This window comes from Garra rufa, chromosome 18 (assembly GCF_049309525.1).
Source record: "Garra rufa chromosome 18, GarRuf1.0, whole genome shotgun sequence".
Lineage (NCBI taxonomy): Eukaryota > Metazoa > Chordata > Actinopteri > Cypriniformes > Cyprinidae > Garra > Garra rufa.
Genome location: NC_133378.1, coordinates 14,267,422 through 14,291,428, shown reverse-complemented (window position 1 = coordinate 14,291,428; position 24,007 = coordinate 14,267,422). Strand labels below are relative to the sequence as shown.

At 38.4% G+C, this 24,007-nt stretch overlaps 1 protein-coding gene across 1 annotated transcript in view; it reads right to left on the bottom strand.

Annotated features, from left to right (window-relative positions):
- The window catches only part of top1b (DNA topoisomerase Ib), a 33,036-nt gene that overhangs the window by 7,404 nt on the left and 1,625 nt on the right, over positions 1–24,007 (bottom strand). Inside the window, exons 3-16 of the mRNA XM_073823084.1 lie at positions 20,561–20,657; positions 20,149–20,227; positions 19,981–20,030; positions 19,789–19,878; positions 19,609–19,705; positions 19,431–19,525; positions 19,218–19,333; positions 16,690–16,811; positions 16,433–16,555; positions 16,167–16,354; positions 8,300–8,444; positions 2,841–2,984; positions 1,647–1,832; positions 1,459–1,527 (exon numbers count right to left, since the gene is read on the bottom strand). Of these exons, the coding sequence (XP_073679185.1) occupies positions 1,459–1,527; positions 1,647–1,832; positions 2,841–2,984; positions 8,300–8,444; positions 16,167–16,354; positions 16,433–16,555; positions 16,690–16,811; positions 19,218–19,333; positions 19,431–19,525; positions 19,609–19,705; positions 19,789–19,878; positions 19,981–20,030; positions 20,149–20,227; positions 20,561–20,657 (1,601 nt within the window). The remainder of the gene's footprint in view (positions 1–1,458; positions 1,528–1,646; positions 1,833–2,840; positions 2,985–8,299; positions 8,445–16,166; positions 16,355–16,432; positions 16,556–16,689; positions 16,812–19,217; positions 19,334–19,430; positions 19,526–19,608; positions 19,706–19,788; positions 19,879–19,980; positions 20,031–20,148; positions 20,228–20,560; positions 20,658–24,007) is intronic.

Genomic DNA, 24,007 nt, shown 5'->3' with positions numbered 1-24,007 from the left:
TGATGCTGAAGGCTAGAGTAATGATGCTAAAAATTCAGCTCTGATCACAACAATAAATTACATTTTAAAATATATTCAAATAGAAACCAGTTGTTTTAAATAGTAAAACTGTCTTTGCTGTACTTTGGATCAAATAAAGGCAGGCTTGGTGAGCAGAAGAGACTTCTTTAAGAAACATTACAAATCTGTTACTGTTCAAAAACGTTTGACTGGTAGTGTATTATTGCAGAAATACAATGACAACTGATATTTATAGCATTTTATGCAAGCAATCTGTAATGCTGATCTCACTGGTTTACATTACAAGCTGTAATGAGCACCAAACAGCATCATTTTGCTCAATTTGGGCACAAAGGTCCATGAGTATGAGCTCTATGTTCTCACCACATCATACTATATGAGACATAAAATCCTGATATATTACATTTTTTTACAGACACTAGGACACATTTCTCAATACTTAGGTCACTTTTGCAAAACTCTTCACACAATTCTCCAAACCGACTTTCAGCTTGGCAAAGCAGTTCATTTCACATTCAAAATGCACTACAACTACCAAAACACTTTATTCAGGTCTCAAATAAACTCATTCTTCCAGAACTCTAGCAAAGGTTTACAGCCGGCAAACACACTTTGTCACCCACAAAACAATGAGCTAAAAAACACTAACAACATGTAGCATTACACAGTGTTTTCTTGTGTAAAACAAGGACACATCTCTGTTTATGACTGCAATATATATTGTTTATAACTGCAATATATGTTACTGGAATGAATCAGACATGATGCAGAATTCCTCAATATTTTATGTCATTTATTTATTTTTATTTGGGTCCATGTTTACATCACAATGCAAACCTATTCAGCAGTTGTCTCCTTTTGTAATGAAATTGAAAGAGTAACACCTGTGTAGATGTTCATCTACAATGAGAATCAGCTGTGGCTGGTTAAACTGCATTTTTAGATTTGAAATATGTTTCAATAAAATATTGCTGTCTTCTTCAGTTTTGCATTATGTTATTGTTTTGAGCATAAGTTTAACAGTTTTGAAAACAGTATGTAAGCACTTGCAAAATGTCCTGTACGTACAAAGATTTTTGTCAGTTGTTGTGTCTGAGTGAGAAAAGAATTCATGAAATTTGAGAGATGTAGTCATTGAATCCATTTTGTGCCAAAACAATGATAATTGATCCTCAGTTTAGCCCACATAGACTTCTGTTGTGCTCACTGTGTGAAAAGTTTTGCAAAAGTGACCTAAGTATTGAGAAGTGTGTCCTAGCGTCTGTAAAAAACTGTAAATAAGCAAAAAAAATAAAAATAAATAAATAATAATAATAATATATATATATATATATATATATATAGAGAGAGAGAGAGAGAGAGAGAGAGAGAGAGAGAGAGAGAGAGAGAGAGAGAATATTTCATCTATCAGTCTTTACAGGAAGTTGAAGGTCTTACATTGAGTCGGTCAAACAGATCATCTTTCCCTTGCTTGTTTTCAAGGAACAACTGAAGGTTTTTAAAGACCTAGCACAACAAAAACAATATATTTATTTATTTATTAGTTATAAATATTGAAGTACAACTATGATCCAAAATAGATTTTAAATATCACCAATTTGCTGCTCATGTTTAGTTTCTCTCACTCTTTTCTCCACAGGGACTTTGTTGTAGTAACGGATGGAGTCTTTTCCCGGAAAGTCGAACTCCACCACGAAGTCCTGTCCATCCATCTGAGGGTGCAGTCTGATGTGCTCCACACGCAGAGAGCAGCAGCCCACCGTATCTGCCGTCTCCCCCTCGTCCTTCTCATTACCAGCTCTCAGAGCCAACTACACGCAAACACACAACACTGTTAACTCTCAGCACACATCAAGAGAGTTAGGAAACAAACAACTTGAGTTGTCCTGATGAACGGTAGCATCAATTACGTTGTTATCTGATCATAACAGGAACAATTTACATAGAAATCAGAGCAAAAACACCTGTTTAATTCCAAGGGTCAAAAATATTTCTGCTGCACAAAAACGTATTAATTATAATTAAGCATGATCTTGTTTCATTGGTTCTCAAAAAACAATGCTAAATATGCAACTTAACATATTTAGGAAATATGGAAACAGGATTTATTATAAATGTGCAACAAATGAATTCACTATGTAGAAATGATTACGCAGATGTCAACATGGGTGGGTTTTGTAAAAAATAATGGATCATAAAAGTTTTGGTGAATTATTGGCTGCGGATATTAATACTGTTCTCATTTAAAAATTTGTAATTAATATTTATCAATACATTAATACACACACATGAAATAAATGTTTGATTTAGTATATTTTAGTTCGCTTGTATTTTGTATTAATTGTAGCCTATTTTAAATTCAAATCTGAGTCCTGAAGAACAACCAGTTGAGGACCACTTATTTATATTATTATAAGGAAAATAAAATCACTATGATAACATTTTAGATTAGGGAACACATTCAATATTAATTAAGATTTTTTTCTCTCAATAAACTCCAAATTATCTGCTTATTGATAGTTAGTAAGGTAGTTGTTGTTGTACTTAACTGGGTGGGTTAAGGGATCTACAATATGCTCATGCATGTCCTTTACAAATACTAATAAACAGCCAATATGCTAGTAATATGCATGCTAATAGGCAAATTGTTAATAGTGAAGTGTGTTCCCTAATCTAAAGTGTTACCAATTACTTAATAAAAAGTATAGGTTGAGACTGTAAGTAAATACTTAACTATTGAAAGTTAATTTTAGCTCAAGATTAGACGTAGTAGTAAATTTAACAGCTGATCTAATTCAACCTGTGTGAGGGAGTGAGACCTTGTCAATAAAGTAAAGAGCGACGGCTCTCTGCCTGATCCTCATCTCTTTACTCCTCCAGTCCTCGCGGTACTGCGCTCGGATGCGCTCCACACACTTCTTCAGCCGCCGTGCCGTCTCGTACTTCTGCCAGTCCTTCTCTCCCTGAGACACACAAATGTCAAACGTTACTGTAAATTGTACCAAATTCAATGAACTGATTCAAAATCATCATTCAACTCAACAACTGGTTAATATCATCGCTCAAAAGTGTTGTCAGAAGTCCATTGTTGCCATCTTATTAAGCTCTTTTTTTCATATAAGTACTGCATTTTCGACGATACACTACAATTTAAAAGTTTGGGGTCAGTACAAATTTTGAAAGAAGTTGTGCTGCTTCATATATATATATTTTCAGGATTATTTGAGGAATAGAAACTTCAAAAGTCATTATGCTTTGACATAGTACTAGTGTTAATTTCGTCACCTATTTTTAATTTAGTCTTAGTCTTAGTCTTGTGCCAAATGTCCTTGTTAGTTTTAGTCATATTTAGTCATTCACAAATCTTTTTTTGTTAGTCAAGTTTTAGTCGACTAAAAGTCTCGTCATTTTAGTCTAGTTTTAGTCAAAAGAAAACTCAAGGTATCTTAGTCAAGTTTTAGTCGACTAAAAGTCTTTTAATTTTAGTCTAGTTTTAGTCAAAAAAGAAGTCAATATATTTTAGTCTAGGTTTAGTCAAAAAATTGTAGTCTTTTTTTAAAATAACACATTATTACTGAGATTATTACTGATACACATTTCAGTAAAAAAAGTGTTTCACATATCTCAAACATTGGTTAAATGTCATAATTACCTGACAAAATACACTTGTTGAATGATTTTTGTTGAATGCAAATGTTAAACGTGTCTGGTTTTCAATTTCTGAATTAGGAGACACATTCACAAATGATTAACCCTTTCAATGGTGAGTTTAAAATATTCTAGCGGACCCCTGAGAGTGAGTTTTTTTTTTTTAAGCGACCATTATTTTAGAACGTTCCTCCTTATTGTTTCCATGGCGACGCATCAAGCTTGTCACGTGACACAACACAGACACAATAACACTGTATGACAGATAGATCGCTTTTATTTCGTTTTTCCTTTTTTATCCAGAATACTCACACACTTGCTTACCATGCCATGAACTATCTAATATTCCGATTCACAAATATGTGTGAATTAGTATGTTTCGTCGTTTAAAACCCTATATAAATGATCTGGATCGTAATCTGTAACGTGAGATGGGCGCGGCCATGTTTGTTCGCGCTGCCGTTCAGAGAGTCCTGTCAGCCGTATTTACAGCACATATACATTCATCTGTCTCTCCCGAAATACATGCAAGTAAGTGGCTGGTGAACTAGAAGAGGAATAGAGTGAACTTTTTAGTTACTAAGCCTATGTATGTGATATGAATAAAACACATCGGCAAATTATATTTGAATAGATTGTTATTTGCTGCTTCCATAGACCTATGTGTGTATTTTACAAACTCTAAATGTCTCCTTTTACTAGTACTTATGTGTATTTAAATGTCTGAAACCTAAAATAAGCGTTATGTGGTTAAAAACACTGCATAGTTGTGATTAAATGACAAGTACAGAGCTCGTCCGTCTCTGGCTCAGCGCCAGCCAGCGCGCCAAAGCGCAGTTTGAATATTTTAAAGCCGTAACAGCTGATGAAAAAGCAGAGACGATTGTAGACGAAAATGAAGAGAGATTTTATCTTAGTTTTTATTTTATGCAAAACATTTTCGTCTCGTCTTTTTTCGTCAACAATAAGGCATGTTAATTTAGTCTTAGTCAGCGTTTTTGGACAGTGGTGCAGTCTTGTCATCGTCTCATCTTAGTCATGAAAAAAAAGGTAGTTGACGAACATATTTCGTCTCGTCTCGTCTGACGAAATTAACACTACATAGTACCTGTCAAACGAACTAAAACTAAAAGCACAACATGGCTTAATCCCTTCATTGTCACTGGTGTGTGTATTGAAGGAGGCGTACAACGACGAAATACACTAAAAAACCTTTTTAATGATATCCACAACAGGTTAATCCAACAGACAGGCAGGCAGGGAAACACACACCAAAGTAACCTTGCGATCGGGCAAAGAAACACTGAACTGAATTAATGAGACATCGACAGGTGTAGGTGATAACTAATAAAGACATAACAAGAACAGGAAACAGGAACAACCAAATATGGGCACAAGAGGGAAAAACCAACATGAACAGTCCAAAGGGGTGTGACATTACTCCCCCCTCCCGGAAGGCGCGACCTCGCACCATGGAAAAGAGGAAAATGGATGGATGGATGGATGGATGGAGGGGAGTAGCTTCTTATTGGGCAGCCGGAGGCGGAAGTCCCAGGTTGACAACTAGATGTGGTCTCCTGGTCGGTGGATAGAATTGATGAAACGACGCGCGTCTGAGTTGTCCAAATGCCTCCGGACTGCCCGTTGAAGATGGACGTGAGATGGAATCCGGAAGTCTGTACTGGAGGAGGATTTGGTGGAGGACGGACATCCAGGAGGAGGACGAACAACAAAGTCCAGGGTGGATTCAATGGAGGGAGGAGCCATGGAGGAGGCAGAAGGGTCCAAGGTGGATCAGATGGAGGGAGGAGCCAGGAAAGGCACAGAAGGGACCCGGAGCAGGAGGAGCCAGGCAAGACCCAGGCCGCAGACATGATGGTAGCCCACGGCAGAGCTGATGGAGGGAGGAGCCACGGTGGAGGAAGGGCTGACGACTCTAGGGGGCTGACCGATGGAGGCGGAGCAGGAGGCGGTGGAGCCCGAGGCTGAGACGGAGATCCTGGGTGACACCAAGGCTCTGGCAACCGAAGCGGAGGTCCAGAGGTCTTCAGCGGAGTGGAGCGACTTAGGTAGAGCCGGAGGGAGGAGGAGCCTAACAGAGCCGGTGGGACGGAGTGACAAGGTGCAGCCGGAGGAGTGGAGTCCTGAGGCGATGGCGGGACGGCGACCGACCAAGGCGGAGCCGGAGGGAAGAGGGAGCCCGGTGGATCTGGTGGGCTGGCAGGTGACAGGCAACGGTGGAGATGAGGGAGCTGAGAGCCGGGGTGGAGCCACAGGGTCAGAGGGCTTAGGCGGAGTCCGGGACTCTGAGGCTGGAGGCGAAGATGAGGGATCTTCCAACCATGATGCTGATGGAGACTGGCAGATCCGTGGCGAGCCCACCACACAGATGGTGGGCTGAGGGTGAGCTGAGGGGCTGTCAGGAGACAGCAGTGGCAGTAGTGTCTACCTGCCTGAATTTCCCACCCACCCTCCCTCTATTATATCCATCTAGCAGTCCTGCTGATTCAGCTTTAGACAGACCAAGGCAGACAGATTGTTCAAGGCAGGCAGGGAGTTCAAGACAGATTGTTTGGGCAGAAAGATAGTTCCAGGCAGGCAGGAAGTTCCATTTCTATATCCTCAGTGAAATCAATCAAATCTTGTTCCATATCTAAATGTCCCAGATCCAGTTTTCGCTCACCTCAGCGGAGGTGCAGTGGGCGGTGCTTTCCACAGCACCCTGAAACATTCACCATCGCGTTAAGTGGCTGGCTCTTGCACCTGGTCGGACAAGATTGGCTCAGGCTCTTTGGTGATCTTTTGCACTGTTGCTGCCTTTGGTGGTGGCTCTGTCACTATCGGCTCTGGCTCTCAGTCCGCGGTGAGCTCGGGCTCTGGCTCCGTGAGTCGGGGTGGTGGTTGGCTGGGCTCTGGGTCCTGAGTGGGACTGGTGTCGTCCACGGTCAGCGAAGATCTGCATGACACCAGCACCGACTCAATATAGGCAGCTAGGCTCTCTCGACGACCCTCACCAGACAGCTGCGTTCGTGTGGTGGTGTTGAGTCCAGTCCGGTAGAAGTAGCAGGGGCAGCAGTCCGGGTAGTCTGTTAGGCCAGCAAGAAACACAAAGTCGGTGGTGTGGTCCTCGAGAGAGCGTCCCCACTGCTCCAGCAGGGGACGAAGACAGCGGGATCATCCATGACAAAAAATAAATAAAAATACTGACAGAAAACAAGAAAAAAATGTGTGGGTAAAAGCACTGCTAACTGTTCCTTTTGTCTGTTATGGCCCGATCTTCTGTCACAGATGATTGAAGGAGGCGTACGACGGTGAAATACTGAACACTGCGAAAATGGCGAAAGAAACACTGAACTGAATTTTAACATATATAGACAGGTTAATGAGACATCGACAGGTGTAGGTGATAACTAATAAAGACATAGAAAGAACAGGAAACAGGAACAACCAAATATGGGCACAAGAGGGAAAAACCAACATGAACAGTCCAATGGGGTGTGACATTCATTAAGTCTGTTTTCACTGCGCATATTAAAGCGAAGTGCGCACTTCGTTCAGGCGATCAGCTCGTGATCTGGTGTTTTTGGCACCTCAGTGCGGCTCCATTCATAGAAAATGAATGCAGTGAACTTGTTTATTTCAGGTACTGTGAGTTTAGCATTTGGGAACAAAACAACCACCAGTCATGCTTTATTTTCGCAGCAGATGATCACAGCATTTTACTAGATTTGTAGTGAGACATGTTTTTGTAAGCCTGTGTTCACTGAACTAGAGTCTTCCTTCAAAATAAAAGCTCGACTGCCATTTCCGTCAAAATAAAAGCTTAAAAGTGCAGTATGAAATGTTAACGTTACTGCAGTCCAAATTCAAAATATCTTATTCAAGTGTAGAAATTAGGAAAGAAGTATTGTCATTTTCCTACTGTAGTGTAAAGCAGAAATAATACACCTATGAAATATTCATTTTCATTTATTTTACAGTGCAACTGTTTTACAATACATGACTATTGCTGTCACTGTTGTCATTATGTTATTATTATTATTTGTTTGTCTTCCTAAAACACCAGTCTGAATGTAATTTAGACTGAGACAGTGAACCACAAATAAAAATAGAGTTGAGTCCCCTTTAAATTTCAAGTACAAGTCAATTCACTGACTTTTTTCTGACTTAGGTTCACTTAGTTAAGAACGTTGGTTGGAGCTCTTAATTTTGATCTTTCAAAATGCATTAGACAAAATAATAATGCAGGTGAATTGGGTAAAATAATACGTATTGTAATTGATATCTATTGACACAAATAGATGAAGTGCCAAAAAAAGAAACACTTAACAGTGTCTTTTCTTTCCACTAGTCTGAAAAAACACTTTATGAAAAACCAAAAAGCCCAAAATCTCAAACTTGACAGATGCATGAAAAAACTGTTTTTGCCTTAAAATATTGCAATAATTATCGTGAGATTACCGCTCATCAGTTACTTCATCATCTTCAAAAATGTTGTTAAGAAGTCTGTCGTACTTCAAACCACCAGTGTTCTCATTATAATACACAACCCACAGGTTCTCAGTATGATACATGTCCTTATTTAGTGAACAAATTATGTAGGACACACTTAGTGTTTGCTGTTTCTGACCTTGATTCTGGAGCTAGGGTTGAGCATGATGTATTTAATGGAGCCCTGAATGTTCTCCGTCCACGACACCAGCCATGTGACTTTGTTGTCATGACGGACTTCCTTCCACCTGGTGCCCGGCGGCGGTTTAGGGTTAACCGAATCTCTGAGAAAAACAGATAATGGATGACCATCACATTTCTGAAAATGGTTTTGTTTTAACATTACAGTGAAATCCAATGTGGAAATGGACATTCCTTCTGTCGAAGATCCGTCTGAAAGATGTTATCTTATAGTTTGAGCATGACACATCTGCTGAAGCAAAACAGGATCAGGCCGGCCACAACACTCAAAGGAAGCGGCCCTCTGACACACTCTCAGGATAAACAACTCCTCTATGACCGGTGAGCAACAACAACAACAATGGCCAGCTAAATACAGACAAACTCTCTTCTATCTGAACTTACATTTACTGGAGGAACAAATCCTCAGGTCACATTCAGTTACACTCTAAAAAGTGCTGGGTTATTTTTGTAAACACATTGCTGGGTTAATTGTGCTGGGTCAAAATGTTGGGTTGTTTGAGGCACTGTAAACACACAGTTGGGTTGATCATGCTGGGTCAAATGGACTATAAGGGGTTCTTTCTCTATGAACACCTGGGTTGGGTTATTTTGACCCAACCGGTTTGTTTATTTTTTTCACTTCATCGAACATTCTGGATTCTTCACTCGTCTCCTTGCCAGGCGGTCACGCACCTCGCAGCAAGCAGGATTATAAGGTAAATTAATATGATTATATCATTATTTACCTTTATTTTTAATAAATTGTGTTTTAGAGCACACTGATTTCACTGTTTAATGCAATATTTGATATGTCGCTGTGCGGGGTTGGCATTTTATTCCGTGAATGACGAACGTTGTAACTTAAGCAGCCTAGCCCTAGCGATGTACTTTTTTGCCTCAACAATCGCTTTATTGTTATATAAAGTGTGTGTGTGTGTGTGTGTGTGTGTGTGTGTGTGTGTGTGTGTGTGTGTGTGTGTGTGTGTGTGTGTGTGTGTAGTGTTATTTGTATAACTTACAGTATACACATGGCCTTTATTTTAACGCCTTATGGAAAGAGTAGGTCAGAAATACGGGGGTAAGTTCCTTTACTGTCTGCATACTGTATGGCTTTGTAATGTTTTGTCAAAATTAGATAATTTCATACAAAAATTTATCTATATATATTTTTTCAAGTAAATGTCTGCGACGTGCCGAATCCAACGATAGATCCATATGTTTTATGTTGAGCATTTTCGCGCTTTTTTCCTTGAGGTAACTTATCTGCATTAGCTAAAACGCTATGTCCCTTACTTTAATAATGTTAAACCACAATATGACTGGTATGTACTATTGTTTATTACTTAAATGTAATGTTGTCTTAGCTACAGTATGTAAAGTTAGACTTAATTTCTCGTGGTGTATGTGGACGTTCACATGTCGTGTTTTTTGCGCACTGAAGTTTGTTATTTCAGATGTAGATGCCGTTCGTAATGGAAGCTCGTTTTTCCAGGCACGGGACATGGTTGCTTAGCAACGGCAGACGCCATGTGAGAGCAAGCTGCGTTTTGGAAAGAATGAGAAAGCGACGTGTCTTGCGTTTTCACGCGTTTTTAGGCGCGGCATGTGAACGGCATTTTAGTGAATGCCTGTGTTGCATTACAAACTAGGAGACCAGTATAAACCTTAAACTTATTGAACCACATTTGTTTTTCAGATTTTATCAGATTTCACAATACTTTAGGAAGCTATATCCAGAGGCAGACTTTTTGAAGACTGGGCTACAGTTGCAGACCTAATTCTTGCGAGTGCTCAGCAAGGGATAAGGTGACATGACTTAAGGTAAGCTTTTTCTTATAATATTTCAATCTATAAAAAACATATGCAACTGTATTTGACACACATCAACTGGTAAATACAATGGTACAGTAACACTTAACTAGTTGCTTATTAGCTTGTATATTGGCTGTCAATTAGTACTTATGAAGCACAAACTGATGCCTTATTCTGCATGAGCATATTCTACATCCCTGAATCTGACCCCATACCTAAACTTAACCTGCAGTAGTTGAATGAGGGTGGGAATTAATTTGCATTATTTAAAGGAATGAAGAAATCTTCATATGAAAGTGTTTCAGTTTGTTGTTTTGATTATAAAATATGTTTCACAGTTTGCATATTATTCCTATGGTTTAGATGCTAACGGGGAAAGTGCTTTCAAAGTCCTGCCCACTCTGGAGAAAAGGTCTTCAGACCCACAACCACGGAATCCCGGAGGCCATTCATTGACGTACAACCTGTAAGTTTTGTTTTACGTTTTCTGCTCTAATAAGGGTGTATATATATATAAACACAGTGGTGGCCAAAATTATTATAACAGTAGTATTTTCACCAGCTAAAAAAATATTTTAAGTCAGTGTTTGTTATCTTTTGCTGTAGTGTGTCAGTAAGAAATATCAGTTTACATTTCCAAACATTCATTTTGCCTTTAATTGTGTATCCAGTGAGGTTTTTGTTTGCACAACAGCCAATCCTCCACACAGAGATCTGATCTCATCATCATCCAGTCTGTCTGGAATGACATGAAGAAACAGAACAAACTGAGACAGACTAAATCCAGAAGAACTGTGACAACGTCTCCAAGATGCTTCAAGAGACCTACCTGCAAAGCTACCTGAAAAACTATGTGCAAGTGCACCTACTGTAGGGCAAAAGCTGCTTTAAACGCAAAAGGATGGTCAAACCAAATGTTGATTTAATTTAGTTAATCAAGGTTAACTGATAAAGAACATTTATTTATGACATTATTTTTGACAGCATCATTTTATGACATTTTTAGACAAGTGCTTAAAACTCTTAACAGTACTGTAACTTTGCAGGCAGGTCTCTTGGAGCATCTTGGAGACGCTGTCACAGTTCTTCTGGATGATGATGAGATCAGATCCTGTGTGGAGCACTGGCTGTTGTGCAAACAAAAATGTCACTGGATTATCACAATTAATGGCAAAATGAATGGAAATGTAAACCGATATTTCCTACTGACACACTACAGCAAAAGAGAAATCACTGACTTAAAGCCTTATTTAGCTGGTGAAAATACTAGTGTTCTAATAATTTTGACCACAACTGTATGAAAAGTTGAGAAGCAAAATGAGCATTTATTTCATGCCTCTATGTTTATGTTCATAAAATACACTTAACTTAAAATGTTAGTTATGTTGCAAGACTAAATGCCGTATAATTAACAGGTGGGGACCAACATGGTGGATTTGAGCCTTGGGATGAGACAACGACATTTCTAGACCATCGCCATTGTTCCAGGCCATGCCATTGAAGCGGACTTGTTGCCTGGGAATTTCTCCAGCTTGCAGTATATCATATTGATGGACATAAGTCTTCATGTGTGAAGTTTTTGAGGGCAAAAGTTTTTTTTTCTTGGCCACTTGTAACATGTTTTAAATTGTAAGAATTGTCTGGTGGACTCTTTGTTTGGCTTAGTTTTAATGGCACAATGTTTGGAATGATTCTAATTTGATAATAATTCATTTTTGAGTGTTCTGCTGCTGCAATGTTGACATAAAGAATATGAATATAGTGTGCCTTGTTTACAGTTTTGTGTTTAAAAGAAACTGATCTACTAAAACCGTTATTTGTGTCTGTAAGGGTTGGACAAAATGTGTGACAGCTGCACCTATTTGAAAACTGTATTAAAAAGAAATATGAAAACTCATTAAATTGACATTTACAGATGCATTTTTTTGTGTTGTGTAACTGTATTACAGAAAAACAATAATAATTTTACATTCTTTTGTGATTTATATATTATTATTGGTAAATATAAAGGTAGCAAGGCAATTAGACAACAAATAACCCAATATTTAGGTAGTTTTTAACCCAGCAACACAGTTAATCTGACCCACTGGTTGGGTCAAATAAACAACCCAGCATTTTGGGTCAAATGATTTAACCCAGCACTTGGGTCAAAACAACCCAACGCGTGTTCTGTCCCATAGTTACCCAGCAGCTGGGTTATGGTTGGGTTATTTTTTAACCCAGCACTTTTTAGAGTGTACTCAGATTATTAACCACTAACCCTTACGAAAAAGAAGATTATTCAGGTGTGCTATTAGTATACGTTGTTTAACCTAAAAAATAGGATAGTGTACGTTCAGTCTACTTTTTATGTACTTTATGTACTTCTCAGATATATACTTGAAATTACATTTAAGTATACCTGACTTATAGTTAGAAAAAGTCTAAGTATATTTGAGCTATACTTGTGCTCTGAGAATCCGTGTTTTCATTGTTATACTCTAGGGGTGCTGTTATACATCTTCTGAACAGAATTTCTAAAACACAAGTGAAGAAGAAACCGAAACAACAGATGCTTCCACATGTAATCTAACACAATCGTCAGACATAAAACAGCATCAAAACCATAGATATGGAAAACTGTGTAACGTTATGGAATAAAATGTTTACCCATGAAGAGGTAATAATGACTTTCAAACTTTGGGGTGTTGATCGACTCCATCTACATTTTGATTATCATAAATAGTCTTTTTTTTTAGCTTTTTTTAATCAAAATGTTGTTAAATTATTTTTTTATTTATAAAACTTGTTTATATTCAAGTGTTTAGAAAAAGATGCATGAAGCTAGAATAAGGTGTTTTTGTTTACAAGCAGATACCCTGTTCTTTCTTTTGATCTTTTGTTCAGATATTCATATAACAAAATATATACAAATTAATACCTAAATAGGGACATGGTACTATACTTAAAGTATGATGTAAAGATCACTTAAAGAAAACTTACGAGTATACTTGCAGTATAAAACTACTAAACTAGTAGTTTACTGAGACTATACTTCAAAGTGTACTAAATATGCATAAAAAATGATTTAATTAAAAAGCTATCAGTACACATATAAGTTTGCTTTTAGTATACTTGCAGTACAAACTGAAAACATAGATGTAAACTAGTTGCATACTCAAAGTTTACTACTGTTATACTTCCAGTATACTTAAAAGTATAATTTTATATACTAGAAAGTGGGACAATTTAGTCCCAAGGAGTACTGAAATAGTACACTTAAAAGTATACTACTAGTACACTGACATTTGTATACTTTTTACTTAAAGCATACTTAAAAATATACTTCTTTTTGGTAAGAGAAACTAACCCTCGTGATAAAGAAATGTACTTAATTGTACTGTATGTGCACTTGTAGTGTACTTCAAATATGCGCTTACAGATAATATAATATTAATGGCATAAAAGGCCACTTAAGTGAGTTAAAGAGAGTCACTTTCATGACTAACCTTACCAAAAAGAAGTATACTTCAAGTTTAATTTATTAAAGGAGTAGTCCACTTTCAGAACAACAATTTACAGATAATTTACTCACCCCCCTGTCATCCAAGATGTTTATGTCTTTTTTTCTTCAGTCGTCAAGAAATTATGTTTTTTGAGATAAACATTTCTGGAAATTTCTCCATATAATGGACTTAAATGGTGCCCCGATTTTTGAATCTTCAAAATGCCGTTTAAATGCAGTTTAGATGCAGCTTCAAATGGCTGTAAACAATCCCAGCCAAGGAAGAAGGGTCTTTTTTACCAAAACGTTCGGCCATTTTCTTAGAAAAATATATTTTTATATACCTTTTAAGCACTGAAACTCGTCCAGCACTAGGGCTTGTAGTGCGCGTTCCCGACTTTACTTACTCGCGTCGAAAGGACACGCGTGACGTATGCGAAACTACAGACCCAGTGTTTACAAAGCGAACTTGAGAAGAGAGAAGTGCAACGCAATCAAATACTCTTTAGCAACAAGGTACAACATAAAGTACAACGATGTCGGACGACTTTGAAGCTGGAGGAGCACATGAGATGGAGTTTATCACCGTTTCCTACCTTTTTGAGCCGGAATACACAGAGAAAACTGCGACGGCAACACAAGCCTCGGGCAGACCGCGTTCAAATGAGATGGTGGTGCAAGTGTGGAAAATGCCAGCCATTTCGAGCGGAGCAGGAATCTCAGTGCTGTCACGACTGGACCACATCTGTTCCACTGTTACAAACAATCGGCTAGTCAGGTGATGGGACTGCTTCCAGGGTTCATACACATTTTTACCAGTAAAATTCCATGACTTTTCCATGACTTTAAGTAAATATTCATGACTTAATGTTTCATGAAATGTATATGTACCAGGGCTCGAAATTAACTTTTTTACTTGGTAGCACTGGTGCTCCCAACTTCAAACATCTTCATTTACATCTGCAAGACATCTACAAGACGTAGTTTGCTCATCTGCAATATGTCTATTGGACGTTTCCTATCAGATGTCAAATAGACCTCTATTAGATGTTTGTGATTCAGAATGTATGTAAAACTGACATCTTACAGACGTCTGCCAGACGTTTGTACACAGCAGATGCTTTCCAGATCAAGAGATCTTTAACAGACATCTTGCAAACATACGTGTGCTTTGTGCGTTGTACAGTATATTGACACGGAGGCGGCAGAATTGTATCTGACAGAATGTGCACTGTAGCACGAAATTTACTATATTTCTACAAAAGCAGATTGTGGAGATCTTTTAATTGTCCACAATAAAAAAAAATCGTCATATTTCACACCCTTATAATAGCCATGCAGTTTGTGCAATGCCGGAACAGGGTTTGGTTGAGAGAGAGAGAGAGAGAGAGAGAGAGAGAGAGAGAGAGAGAAATAAAACATCCAGTTCCAAGTTAAGTGGAGCGCAGTGTCAGTGACAGGGAGTCATTGACGGCTCAGGGGTCGCAAAATGTCAAAAGCTCTGGTAGCTTTTTATGGCCTTACATTTGATACAAATCTGCGAGTCGCCGTTACCCCCATAGACTGGTTACCCCGCGCGACCGATCACGTGACCGTTTGTGCGCTCGTTAACTGGAATTTAAACTAAATTATCAGCAATATTCTAATATACAGACATGGTGAAACAAATTTCCATGACTTTTCCAAAACTTTGTGGGATAATTTAATTTTCCAAAACTTTTCCAGGCCTGGAAATTGCCATTTTAAAATTCCATGACTTTTCCAGGTTTTTCATGACCGTACGAACCCTGTGCTTCAAGCATTCGCTGCGTTGCAGAGCACAGTGGACGCAGTACGTAAAGTCGGGAATGCGCACTACAAGCCCTAGTGCTGGACGAGTTTCAGTGCTTAAAAGGTATGTAAAAATATATTTTTCTAAGAAAATGACCGAACGTTTCAGTAGACAAGACCCTTCTTCGTCGGCTGGGATCATTTACAGCCATTTGAAGCTGCATCTAAACTGCATTTAAACGCCATTTTGAAGATTCAAAAATCGGGGCACCATTTAAGTCCATTATATGGAGAAATTTCCAGATATGTTTATCTCAAAAAAATATAATTACTTGATGACTGAAGAAAAAAAGACATAAATATCTTGGATGACGGGGGGTGAGTAAATTATCTGTAAATTGTTGTTCTGAAAGTGGACTACTCCTCTAAATATACTTAAGTAAAGTTCAAGTAGATTTTGAAGTATACTTCATGTAGTAAGTATACAAATATCAGTGTACTAGTAGTATACTTTTAAGGGTACTATTTCAATACTCCTTGGGACTAAATTGGCCCACTTTCTAGTATATAAAAAGTATAATTTTAGTAAACTTTGAGTATACTCGTTTTCTTTAAGTGAACTTTACATCATACTTTAAGTATACTACTATGTCCCTATTTAGGTATTAATTTGTATATATTTTGTTATATGAATATCTGAACATACAAGCCCCATTACTGTTAAGAGTGTAATAACACTGAATGATCAGGGACTGACTTGCTGCAGTTGATGATGATGTCCTCGGGTCGGATGCGGCGTTTCAGTTTGCCCATCTTAGGATGATCTCCACGGCCGCGGAACAGACCCGGCGGCTCGATCCGGAAGTTACCAATCCGCTCCCGGTGATTGTCCATGACGCAGTATCCATACTCCTGCAGAATGCGCTCGTTCTCTTCTTTAATTTTCTGTGGAAACATGATGAGTTCTCTGATCGACAGAAAATGAGTGTATATGTGCAGATTCGGGTGCAGTGACCCACTAACCTGTTTCTCCTCTTTTGACATCTGTTTTCTGGCCTCGGATTGTGCTTTAAAATACTCGTTCATCTCACTGAAGTCACACTTCTTAAGATCTGTGATTTTTGACTTCTCCTCGGATGTCATTTCCTTAAAAGGAACATTTGTTAGACAATGTTTCTAATACACTATTTTAAAGCTGCTGATCAAACTATTCCCTTAAAACTGGCATTTGTGATAAAAACAATAATATTAGAGAAGTAATGTCTTGCACAGTGTATTACCTTCCTCCAATCTTTAAAGAAGTTCTTTCTAAATATATCTTTAGTTGTGTACTCGTGGTCAAGCATTTTTGCATAAAACGTTGCCACTTCCTCTGCACCGGGACTCAGTTTAATGGCCTTTCCTGTGGACCACATGAGAATTACCTCAACATTGGAAGATCAGTCATTATACATGCTGAGTTTTTTTTTTTTTTACAAACTGACTCATAATCAATTTTACCAATACTTTTGACTAATATTTAGGGGCATAGCACTGAAACCCTATTTGGAATGGCCAAGGATTAGCAATCTCCACATAAAACCGATCGGGCAGACCAAACCGTAAGTCGTAGAGCAGTGGTCACAATAATATCTGACCCTTTTTAGAAAGGGTTTCTATCGTGGCGGCTGCAACAACACAAACTATGACAATTATAATCTCAGGTACTGACTATGTGCTTTATTCAGTGTTGAAAGTGTCTAATGTGAGTTTGAATATCATTTTGTGTCATTTATAGCCATACTGAAATAAACAACAGATAGTTTACCTCAGATCTTGAAAATAAATTTAAACGGCAAACCAACAAGTGTTTTCCATGACAATTTTCCCTCTTCACTAAGTTTTGTCAATTGTTTTGTTAATTGGTCTAATTCTTGTTTCGTCTTTCTCTTTCTAATTAACCTTACATTAGGTTAGTCACTCATTATGTTGCATTGATAAAGATTTATCCAAAACTAAGACTGATTAGTTGTGCTATCTTACAATTAATATATAGTAAATGTAAGTTAAGGTGTTGCCTTTGTAACCAGTTAAAATGTGAAGTTAGGGCTGCATGATTATGACAAAAATCATAATTGTCGATTATTTCTTTGAAATTGTAATTGCGATTATTAACTACGATTATGACAATTTACATTGATTAATGTTTTAAATTGCTTCATACTATTGTTTGAAGTAGAGCCCGACCGATTTATTGGCAGACCGATATTATCGGCCGATATTAGGCATTTTCCAAACTATCGGTATCGGCATTTATAATGGCAGATAAATGAATATTTAAAAAATAAAATAAAAACGGACGAAACACCCTTCAACCATGTCATGAGTGTTGGCGTTGAATAGTTTGTCCACCAGAGGGCACTCTACACCGTCCCTGTTGGCAACACTCGTGTATAACGTGCCACACATCCTGCAACCTGCTGATCCAGCCAGAGTCGGGCAGAGAGAGAGAGCCAGTTATCCGCGAGTGAGATCAACGGTGAAGTGTGTTCATGGTGAGTTGGTCACGAGACATACATTGCTTGAATAACAATTAAAAGAACATCCCCATCAGTTCTCTTAAAGGATAACTATTGCCAAAATGCAACCTGGGCTGTTTTTTTTTACTGTAAGAGAGACAAACTTATATCTAAAAGCATAATTACGGGAATGGGAGTACTAGGGGCATAACTTTGAGCGCATCATAATCGATATTTTTACAACACTAAGAAGGCTCGACACACCATGAAACTTTGCTCGAAGTATCACCTGGGTCTCTACACATGACCTCCAGCATTGAGAACATTGTTTGTGTACACAGAGTTTACTAAAAAGAAAGGTTTTGAACAACTTACTTTCACTGTTTGGGTTTCCGCTCGCGGCCGTCTTGCCGGTCAAGAAGTGTCGATCTCCGAATGCGAGGATGGATGGCTCCTGAAGCATATTTCCATATAAATGCCAGGCTAATTCGTTGTTTCGTCGCAAGTGAAAAACAATATTAACCTTCTAGTTGTAAAAAGAGCCTCATATAAGCCTAATATTTCGTCCTATGGAGTCCATTCATTCGCATTCGGAGATCGACACTTCTTGACTGGCAAGACGGCCGCGAGCGGAAACTCAAACAGTGAAAGTGAGTTATCAACCTTTAAAGTTGTCCAAATGAAGTTCTCAGCAAAGCATGTTACTAATCAAAATTTAAGTTGTGATATATTTACAGTAAAAAAATTACAAAATATCTTCATGGAACATACTTAATATCCTAATGATTTTTGGCATTAAAAAATATATATAATAATTTTGACCCATATATAATGTATTTTTGGCTATTGCTACAAATATACCTGTGCTATTTATGGCTGATTTTGTGATTCTATGGTAAATTACCTGGATTTGCCAAAAATGCAGTTTTAAATCACTGATTTAGGCAGTTACAGGCATAATATGTTTTTTCATATGTGCTTAAATGCCTTAAAGCACTTGAACCCCACTAATTGCTGCTTGCTGGTCTTTTCTAATTAATTTGTTATCTCTTTCAAAAATATCAGGTAAACCGATAAAAGTAACCATCTGGAGTGTCTCTAAAACAATCACACCTAAAAAAAAAGGCCTCAGCACTAAAAAATTAGCACTTTATGCAGGTTAATTAACTTAAAATACTTCCACTGGTTGTAAAAAAAAAGAAAAAAAAAGATAGGTCAAGCTGTAATTATTTTAGGAGAGTATTGTGCAGTGTTTTTGAGTAGAATATGAGAGCGGACAGGTGGTGGGGTCAAAGGTCAACACTCCTCACCATCATAATAAAACCTGATACGGTCAGGCAGGGGCTCATACGGCGGAGGAAACACAGGCCCTTTATGCTCCAGAAACCTCCATTTGGAGCCATCTGTGTATTTCTCCTCTTCCCACCTGAGAAAGCGATGAGGACAGACAAATACTGCATTAAAGACAAAGAGTGAGCAACATTTTACATTTACTTTTAAGTATAGACTTCTGTATGTCTAACCATTTCCACTTCTCCTCCGGCTCATTTTTTGCTTTCTTCTTCCCTCCAGTGGTGTCTTTCTTTACCTCTTTGGTCTTCTTCTTTGGTTTCTTTTCCTGAACGGGTCAGATCTGACATGAGTAACAGTACAAAGCTAAAGCAAAGGTGTATATAGTTCAGGAGAAAGAGTGACGTATACCTCCCTCTTCTCATAATCACTGTTATCGTCCTCCTGTTTACGTTTTTTCACTTTCTTCTCACTGTCCACTTTTACCTTTTTGGGTTTGTGTTCATACCTGCGTTACAAATGGAACTCATTACGGTTTAGCAAACGTGTGCATATGCTGAGGATGATGGGAAGAGATCCTATCGGACATACTCATCTTCATCCCGCTCTCTTTTGAGTGCTTTCTCATGTTTGATGCTGTGATGATAGCCATTGTCCTCCTCCACTTTAATTGACAGAGAGCTGAAACAAAACATAAGCAGTGAGATGTTATTTTAAGGAATTACTTTCCAATGTTCAAAGCAAAACACTGTGACTTGAGATGAGGAATATGACTTGTCTTACCTTACAAAGCCATTCTCTTTATCACGATATTTCCCATCAGAACTACGAAACTTGACAAAAATACAAAACACACTCAAAATCGGATTTACAAACACACTCAGAGACACAAGGCACATATTTCATTCATTATATTTTGAAAACTCTCTGGTATGGCACAATTAAATCAACCTTTTCTTCTTTTTGCTTTTCTTTGTTCTTGAGCCGATCTTTCTCTCTATGCTTCTTTTCAGAAGAGCTTTTGTGTTCACTGTAAAACAAATGAAAGAAAGATGGGTTTCTACTTTAGAACAATAGATAAATGAATAATGCCATCCACCACTGCAAACTATTACAGCAGATCAAAGATGAGCCAACCAATAAGCATGAATGCTAGGTGGCGCTGTGTTCAAAGTTATCAATAATTTTTTATTCAGTAATTTCTTTGCAGCTCAGTCCAAAGATCATCTGAGCCAATTTTGGGAAGAATTGGATCAATTTTCAAGGAGGAGTAACGAAGAAGAAAAGAACGAAGGACAAAGTATGAGTTTTGATGTTTAGAAACCTTGAAATAAATGCGAACGGAAGTAATAAAAGGAATCACCTGTTGCCGTTCTTTGGGTTTTCTCGCTCCTTGTCTCTCTTGTGCTCTTTGTGGTTGTGTTCACGGTCTTTATGTTTGTCCTTGTGTCTGTGTGAATCTGAGCCAAAAACAATCAGCGAAAAAAAAGATTCAGAGATGTCATAAATCTGAATTAAATTCGCAATTATCTATTTGAATTAAAGGAATAGTTCACCCCAAAATTAAAACTTGCTTAAAATGTACTGAACCTCAGGCCATCTGAGATGCAGATGAGTTTGTTTCTTCAAATGTAGCATTGCATCAGTTGCTCACCAATGGGTGCCGTCAGAATAAGAGTCCAAACAGATGATAAAAACATCACAACAGTCCACTAGTTAAAATAGCTGTCTGTTTGCAGTAAGCAACTCCATCAAGACGCGTTTAACTACAAACTGTTGTTTCCAGGTAAACTACAAGTCCTCTATATATAATGTTGCTTTCTCCAGTGAAAAAAGTGGTCTGGTTTGCATCAGGAGAGAAATCTCCTACACTCAGATCAATGAAAAACAGTCCAAACCAGTCCTAAACAAATATATGTGGGTGGATTTTGATGTGAGATACAACAGGAGATGGACTTTTTCACTGGAGGATTTTGGTCAGAAATTACAGTTTAAAGTAAAAGACTTTAATGAAGGGTTTGTTTCTTACAAACACACAGCTTTTCGCTTCCCAAGATGTTAATTGATGGACCGGAGTGGTGTGGATTATTGTGAAGTGTTTATTAGCTGTTTCGATTAGCTCTCATTCTGACGGCACCCATTCACTACAGAGTATCTATTCATGAGCAAGTGATGCAAAGCATTTCTCCAAATCTGGGCCCGTATTCACAAAATATCTTAAGGCTAAAAGTAGCTCATAACTTGCCAATTTAGAAGAAAATCTTAAAAATAATGGGCGTGTCAATCCTAAAGTTAGGACTCCTAAAAAGAAAGAGTGTTTCACAATGCATTTTAGCACTTAAACTAGCTCTTAAGTCTTTAAAACGTTAGTAGTGTAAGGAGTAGTAAGTCAGTACGACCAAATCACAAGATACTCTCTCTGCTGAAAAAACAAGACATCACAGAAATTCTAATGATTTCCACTACACATACCATTACAAACATCACAAACCTTCTTTTAACGATTAGAACCATTAAAAATGGTTTCCTGTTGTGTGTTTTGAGACATACAGTATGTCACAAAAGTGAGTACACCCCTCACATTTCAGCAACCATTTTAGTATATCTTGTCAGGGACAATACTATAAAAATGAAACTTGGATCTATTTTAGAGTAGTCAATGTGCAGCTTATACAGTAGTATAGATTTACTGTCCACTGAAAATAACTCAACATACAGCCATTATTGTCAAAATAGCTGGCAACAAAAGTGAGTACACCCTAAGTGAACTTTTCTAAAGTGTCAATATACTGGGTTAGCACCATTGTTGTCTGGCACTGCCTTAATCATCCTGGGCATGGAGTTGACCAGAGCTGCAGGTTGTTGCTGGGATCCTCTTCCACTCCTCTATAATGACATCACAGAGCTGCTTGACGTTAGACACATGGTGCTTCTCCACCTTACGCTTGAGGATGCCCCACAGGTGCTTAACAGGGTTCAGGTCTGGAGACATACTTGGCCACTCCATCACCTTCACCTTCAGCTTCCTCAGCAAGGCAGTTGTCGTCTTGGTGGTGTGTTTGGGATCATTATCATGTTGGAAAACTGCTGTTCGGACTAGTTTCTGGAGGGAAGGCATCATGTTCTGCTTCAGAATGTACAGTACATAATGGACTCCATGTTTCCCTCAATGAACTGCAGCTCCCCAGAACCAGCAGCACTCATGCAGCCCCAGACCATGATGCTATCACCACCATGCTGGACTGTGGGTAAGACACAATTTTCTTGGTACTCCTCACCAGGGCATTGCCACACATGCTGGACACCATCTGAGCCAAACAAGTGTATCTTATAGTTTCATCAGACCACAGGACATGGTTTCAGTAATTCATGCTCTTGGTTGTCTTCAGCAAACTGTTTGTGGGCTTTCTTGTGAGCTAGCTTCAGATGAGGCTTCCTTCTGGGACAACGTCTATGCAAACTGACTTGTTGCAGTGTGTGGCGTATGGTCTGAGCAGCGACAAGCTGACCTTCTACTTCTGCAACCTTCAAAGCAATGCTGGCAGCACTCATGCATCTGGTTATTGAGGATAGCACCTGACGCACAGAACGAGTGCTCAACTTCGTTGATCGACCCTTGAATACGTTGAATTCGTTGATCGCCTGTCCTGAATGGAACCCATCTTGGAAAACCTCTGTATGACCCTGACCACTGTAGTGTAACTCTGACCACTGTAGTGTAACTCTGACCACTGTAGAGTAACTCGGTTTAAGGGTGTTACTGAACCTCTAATAGTCTTGGCCATCTTTGTGGAGAGCAACATTTCTAATTCTCAAATCCTCAGAGAGTTCTTTGCCATGAGATGCCATGTTGAACATCCAGTGGTCAGTATGAGAGAATTGTACTTAAACCTCCTAATTTCAACTGCTCTAATACAAGACACACAACTTTCTATGGTCCTGTCAAGCAGACAAAAACATAAACATGATGAATAGGACATATGGCTTTGCATGGTTAAACAACATACTGCTGTGATCACTTAGGGTGTACTCACTTTTGTTGCCAGATATTTTGACAATAATAGCTGTATGTTATTAAGTTATTAAACAACATTTTATACTAAAATGGTTGCTGAAATGTGAAGGATGTAATCACTCTTGTGACATACTGTATATACTCAGTAAGTGCAACCATTGCATTTACATTTTCAGACACTCGTAATAACTGATATTTAATTAGTTTACATGTGGGAAAAAAACATGGACAAAAAAAAAATCTGTTTTTAATTTTATGAAAGTGAAAGTCGTGACGTATTGTCAAGTATGGTGACCCATACTCGAAATTGGCCCTCTGCATTTAACCCATCCAAGTGCACACACACAGCAGTGAGAAGTGAACAAACAAACACACACTGTGAACACACACGGGAGCAGTGGGCAGCCATTGCTTCAGCACCTGGGGAGCAACTGGAGGTTCAGTGCCTTGCACTTCAGTCATGGTATTGAAGGTGGAAAGAGCGCTGTTCATTCACAATCCCCACCTTCAAATCCTGCCGGTGTGGGAATCGAACCGGCAACCTTTGGGTTACAAGCCCAACTCTCTCACCATTAGCTGCTGCCCCAATGATGCTGCTTATATGGCTGTTTTGGTCATTAACATTTTTTTTAAATGGGACAGGTCTAGCAAGCCAAGGCCCTTTTTTTTAAAGAAAACGAGAAGTTAGAAAAGAAATAGAGTGCAGGTCTTACAGTGTCAAGTAACAAATAGAAAAAATAGAAAATAAATAAATGCAATAAATGTATTTGATCTTATGCGAAACGTATAACACAT